The 6,448-nt window shown below is 31.7% G+C and overlaps 1 protein-coding gene across 1 annotated transcript; it reads right to left on the reverse strand.

Annotated features, from left to right (window-relative positions):
* Positions 1–268: 268 nt before the first annotated feature.
* On the reverse strand, positions 269–4,653 carry LOC143607070 (hexokinase-2-like). The gene is made up of 9 exons (XM_077082644.1): positions 4,102–4,653; positions 2,732–2,876; positions 2,452–2,634; positions 1,893–1,967; positions 1,603–1,758; positions 1,386–1,484; positions 1,163–1,293; positions 1,008–1,089; positions 269–785 (listed from the first exon to the last, which is right to left on the reverse strand). Exons 1-9 carry the CDS (start codon positions 4,371–4,373, stop codon positions 432–434), a joined length of 1,497 nt encoding a protein of 498 aa, XP_076938759.1. The 5' UTR covers positions 4,374–4,653; the 3' UTR covers positions 269–431.
* Positions 4,654–6,448: the final 1,795 nt, after the last annotated feature.

Here is a 6,448-nt window from a genome sequence, read left to right on the forward strand (position 1 = left end):
TATTTGGTTGTGGTTCTGTTAGTCGGTTTTGCAGAAAGAATGACACGCCGAAGAGTTTTTACTTGGACCGGTAGACCATCAAAACGTTACCGTTTTATATCGTAACATAATTAATAAACAATTCTTTAGCTCAGTTACCGTTTTATATCGTAAGACATGGTATGCGAAAATAAATAAACAAATTGAAAAAATACAAAAATTTATAAAGACTGCATAAATATATAACTGAAATGTAAGTGTTAAAAGGCTTAATATAATGTTTTAAAACCTTGCTTTATTCATTCACTAATACATCTTAAAACATGTGAACATACAATTCCATGTGATGCTACAAGAGCCCATAAATATAATGGGAAATAGATATCAGAAAACAAAAACAAAACCATGAGTCCAAAAAATCTCAAATAAATGTACAAAAATCCAACACAAATTTATGCCGACTCGATATACTCGAGATACTGAGAGTGTGACGCTGCGAGTAGAGCAGCACCGAGGCCCGACCCGTCATTCGATAGCTCGATGATAATGTTTCTAGAGGTTTCTTCACCTAACAATTCATTCATGGCGTTTTGCATTGCGTTTCTGAACTTGGTGTAGTGTTCGAACAACCCACCGTCCATTGCTATTATTGATTTTTGATTTTCTTCGCCTTCCTTGGAAACGTCTCTTCCGGTTTTTTTGAGGATTCCGAGGATTCCTGCAGCCGAGAGACGAGCACCGCGAGTTGCCACGATTTCACAGAGCTGGACGATTACTTTTCTCATCTTTAAAGAAGTATTGGATATCTGCAAGTCAACCGTGCACGTGATCAAAAATATAAATATGTATGGGAGCCTGAGCTTAGATTGGAGCTCGTTTAATAAAACAGCTCGAGCCTTAACAAGCCTATTATTTATATAATTTCTATTTAGAATATTAAATATATACTTACATAAATATTATAAAAATAACTAAATAATATATAACTTGGGGTACAAAACCGAGGCCAAAACCATCACGATACGTACCTCAAGTATATCTTTCAGCTTGGTTGCAACCACTTTGAGATCCGGAGTCGAATCGTGATGCATTGCAGACATATCAGGGGTCCTGAAAAAATATCAAACAGTATATGAAAATTTAAAGTCAAGATTATCATATACTATGTGAAAAAACAATGTACCTTAATACGAAGGGCTTTTGAAGTTTGGATGGCACGGTGTCTCCAAAAAACTCGGCTTCCTCTGCCATCTTTAACAAGACTCGTCTCACCACTTCTCCCAAATACATTCCCGAAATCATCTTCTCGTAAATCTGTTTAAAAGGATTATATTTATGAATAAACAATATTATGATGGAAGATGTGAAATTAAATGAACAGAAAAAAGTATATCCAAAATATTTACCTGCTCTCCAGGGTTCAAGCTATCGTTATCAAGACTTTCATCAAACTCGGTCAAAGGAAGATGCGATGACCGGAAGTTGCCCCATTCCATGTTTATAACCTTAACATATAAACAACCAAATCAGGCAGGTAAGACGGTTTTGTTAACCGATCAAAATGACCCAAATCAACCCACTCAAAAATAATAATAATAATAATAATAATAATAAATAACTAACCATTTCTCCTGATTTAGGAAGTAGACCTTGCCATTTAGGAATTGCATTCGCACGCTCTACATATGCTGCATTAGTTCCTGTACCTAATATGACAGCAGCAATGACATCAGAGTTACCATACCGCCCTCCTGCTAACGTTCCAACTGTATCATTGACCTGCATTCTCAACACAAAATTATAGATTTTTAACCTTTTAAGGCTCTGGTCCATTATTAGCTAAAGTAAAAGATTAAAAGTTAAGCACACCTTTATCTAAGCATAAAATTAATTATGAAAAAATAAAAAATTACCAAAGCGGAAACACGCATATCAGGGCCGACCCTTTCCATTGCTTTCGTCAACTCTTCCACAACATCTAACCCAACCTGTTATAAAACAAACCAATAACACCGCATAAATAGAAACATATATAGAAACCCTTAAGTGATTACAGTAGAATGTCGATTATACCCTCGAAATCCTGTAAACATGTACAATATGTACTTCTAATACAATTCCAATACTAATTTCTCTATTTAAAAAAATTGTCTCACTTTTAGTTTTCAAAATAATTCTTTGTCTTTGTTTCGTTTGTGAGGTCTATACTATAAAGCAAAAAAGGGCAAAATAGTAAAAGAACATAGGTAAGCAACACTGAGTCACTGACTGCATCTTTTAATATTAATCTTGAAAACATAAAAAAATATGTGCTAACAAAATTCCACAAAAATTATACTTATAATAAAAAACTCTTGCTTTCCATTTTCATAATAAAAATATTTGTTTTGCTTCGTCTTTGTGAGGTATACTACAAAATACATAAGGGATTAAGGGTAAAATAGTAATAGAACATATGTATGCAACACTCACTGCATCTTCAATATTGAATCCTTTTGTCCATCTAACAAGAGTCCCTCCTGCAATTGATGATTGTTTAACAGGAAACGAAAAGGTAAAGCCTAATTCTCGTTGCGTGCCAGGTGGAATTTGCATATCTTCATCCTCAGTACCCACAAATTTTGCAAGTTCTCCAGCAATAAAATCAAATAAATCCTAAAAACCGAAAAAAAAAAAACAATTAACTCACCAAATATATTTAACTAATGTCATATTATTTCATTTTTAAATGTAGAAGGAAAAAAAAACTCACTTCACATTTCCCAATCATGAGATTTGGAGGAATAGAAACTTCTTGAAATTCTTTTTTCACATTTTCTACTCCGCCTAATTTCACACGAAGAACTCGGAAGTTTGTACCACCAAGGTCAAGAGCATAGAAAATTCCCGTTTCGTCCCTAGGATCAAGAACAAATAAAGTCACTACATTTCTTAGATAAACAATTATGATTATAATTTTATGGATATTTGTAGTCAAACCAGTGGTTAATAGTGTTCTATAAAAGTAAATGCATTCTTTAAATGCAACAGCATTGCATCAGAAAAGAAAACGAAGAAGAACCGTTCAATTAATGTCAAACGTAAAGTCCATATAACTATTTTTAGCCAACCAATAGAATCAAATAAAGTAAGTCCAGAACTAAAGAAAAGCAAAAAGTCCATGACTTTTGGAATATATGAACAAAGTTACATTTGATAACAAGCTTCAAGATTCCTACATATCCTTTTCAATTAAAAGGCTTTGTTCAAATACAACTTTTGTAATGGAAATACGGTTCAGTGTGCATTCTTAAAACGATTATTGGAGCTACGAAAATCCTCAGATAACAAGTTGCTTGAATCTTAACTCCCAACTACAATCAGTTTATCTAAACACCTATAACTGCTAATACTATAATAGTGACATTAAATCGTAGCAAGCAGGGGACCGGTTTCGCCTAAATACCGGAATCAACAAGTACACTTAACAAATTCAAAACCAACTTCCCACAAATACTAATACACCAAGAAAGTTTTAAACTTACAAAAACCCTACACAAAATGTGAAGGTCAAAGAAATTTAGTCAAACATAGCTTAAATTCTTGAAAAATACAAACTTTTTTTCTGAACTAATCCAAATCATCTAAAGATAAATGCATATCCAAATCTTGATATTTTAAACCACAACCCAATTCTTCAAATCAGTCAAATCATGGTTAAATAAATTAAGTCAAAACATATCCAAAATTCTTGAAAAATATAAACTTTTTCAACAACAAATCCAAATCATCTAAAGAAAAATGCATATCAAAATCTTGATGTTTTAAAACACAACCCAATTCTTCAAATCATAGTCAAATAAATTTAGTCAAACATAACACATATCCTAAATTCTTGAAAAATACAAACTTTTTTCAAACAAATCCAAATCATTTGAAGATAAATGCACATCCAAATCTTGATATTTTAGAACACAACCCAATTTCCAATTCCCAGTTCTTAAAAAAAAAATGGTCACACTTTCCAACTAGTCAAAATCACAAAAAAGTCAACTCAAATCAAATCTTGAAAAAAATCAACATATTATGAACACTCTCAAATCAACAATTAACATATATATATATATATATATATATATATACCCAGTTGGAAGATTATCCACATAGCTAATCAACATCTTAAGTTTACTCCCACCATCAGAAGCAAGTCCTGCATGCATCTCCACCGTCATGGCATCAGCCACCTGCCGGAGTTTACCAATCGGAGTTCCACACTTATCCTCAAACTCCCTCATTATATCCACAGCTTTCGCCCACTTCCCGGAGCTCCGCATCCGGTGACGCACCACCATCACCGCCGCCGCAGACACGGCGGCGGCACACACCACCGTCGCCGCAACTGCTACCTTACCCATATCACCAAATTGCAAAAAGATTCAAAATTGAGCTTTAATTTGGACAAATCCTGACACCCTTTTGGCTGAATTGGTGAAATCAGATCAAAGATTGAAACTTTATGGTGTTAAGATTTATGGGTATGAAATGAAATTAAGTTTTCTAGAGAAATTTTGGGATATTTGGATACCCTTTTGACTGAATTGGTGAAATCAGATCAAAGATTGGAGGTTTATTGTGTGGGATTAAGATTTCAAGAAAGTTGTGAAATATAGGGTAAATGAGACAATACAATAATATGGGTGAAGAAGGAAAAAAGACAAGATGTGTTTATATATGCAATCAAAATATTCTTTCTTATCTTTTTCCGAAATTCAAGATTCTTATTATTATTATTATGCATTTCAGGAATAGATATTTTTAAGGATTTTTGGTTTGTTTGGAATTATATTGATCTATTATTATCATAATATCAAAAATCGGAATTAGTCTTCGGGTCCAATGATATTAGAGTAATAGTTGAGACTTTGAACTTTTATGATTTTAAGTTCTAAATCTGACTTAATGAAGGTTTTGTATAGTGATAAGTTTCTTTGACGGTGTTACTAATGAGTAATGATTCTAATGACTTGGCTTTAAAGTCAATATGATATATTGTCACAAGAATGTCACTCGAGTGTTGAAAGTAGTTTTTGTTAATTAATTGAAAAAATTTCAATGAATCAATTTATATTTTATAAATGCTATAAAATTAGTATTAATATACTGTTTATGTTTTTGTATTTTTCTTGCTTTGCATATCCTTTTTTTTTAATTAAAGATTCTTTTTTATTTCAAGAATGGATAGTTTTTAAGGATTTTTGTTTTGGTTGTTAATGATATTATTATCATAATCTTAGTGAATCAAATAATCAAATAATAGTATTCTAATATTTGAACTCGATAAGGTGGATTCATTGTATTAGAGTTTTTAGTGTTTTGGAGTTCTCTGACAACTAATTTCACTTACACTAGAAAATTACTTAATAAATGCTTTTAAATTACTTATAATGATTACATGAATATAAGCCCTGCTTGTGATGCGCACATATGATGTATATATGTGTGAACCCTTGGGTGGGCAAAAGTGAAATTGCACTAATTTTGACGTTATTTTACTAATCTCGTGAAAATAACGTTAAAAGTGACGGACGGTTAATCAGGCATCATGTAGTGGCGTTGATAGCCGAAAGACAAGGATACATGCACCGATCAGCCGGTGTCCCGATGATTGAGTGCTATGTGCCTTATGTCCAAGGCTTGATGCAAAACTACTATCGAGCCGGGGGTCTCACCGGAAGCAGCCTCTCTATCCTTATGGGGTAGAGGTAAGGCTGTCTACATCTTACCCTCCTCAGACCCTACCATAGATTTGCTATTGGTGGGATATACAATGATGATGATGATGATGATGATAATGATTACATGAATATATTTATTTTCTCTCTTATCCATTTCCAGATTTTAAGATTCATTTTATTTATTTAAAAATAGATATTTGTAGGGATTTTTGTTTGTTTGTAATGATATAAATTATCATAATCTTAGTGAATCATTCATCACACAATATTTATAAATGCTTTAAATTTACTTAAAAGTAAGTAAATTATTAAAATATTAATATACTATTTATCTTTCTGATTTTTTCCTTCGAAAATCAAGGGTTTTTTATTATTATGATTTCAAGAACAGATTTTTATAAGGATTTTAGTTTGTTTGTAATGATATTATCATAATCTTTGTGAATCAATTATCAATTAATATTTAATAAATGCTGTAAACTTATTAAATACACTAAATACACATGTTTCATTGAAATACTAATATATTGTTTAAGTATTTTATGTCACGTATTTCTTTATTTATTTTTTATTTATTGTATATGTGAAATGCCCCTTAACATTAATATAAACGTTCATATTGTTTTCAATATAAACCCGATATACTTTTACTACAATCATTTATAAGTTGGGTGTTTAATGTTAGAGAAAAAAAATTACCTAAACACCAAGTTGTTTAAATATATACAAGTTGTTTAAAAAGGTATTTATTTGTC

The sequence above is a fragment of the Bidens hawaiensis genome, unplaced genomic scaffold, assembly GCF_021521415.1.
Source record: "Bidens hawaiensis isolate Kalapana, Puna unplaced genomic scaffold, B.hawaiensis_p1.1 tig00079233_1, whole genome shotgun sequence".
In the NCBI taxonomy this organism is placed as follows: domain Eukaryota; kingdom Viridiplantae; phylum Streptophyta; class Magnoliopsida; order Asterales; family Asteraceae; genus Bidens; species Bidens hawaiensis.

Excerpts from the sequence above, each read along its gene's own strand:
- LOC143607070 (XM_077082644.1), bottom strand. The coding sequence starts at position 4,373 with ATGGGTAAGGTAGCAGTTGCGGCGACGGTGGTGTGTGCCGCCGCCGTG. Across the intron at positions 1,968-2,451 it reads GATTCAATATTGAAGATGCA|GTTGGGTTAGATGTTGTGGA; the intron begins GTGAGTGTTGCA and ends GTTTTATAACAG. Across the intron at positions 1,090-1,162 it reads CAAAAGCCCTTCGTATTAAG|GACCCCTGATATGTCTGCAA; the intron begins GTACATTGTTTT and ends ATATTTTTTCAG.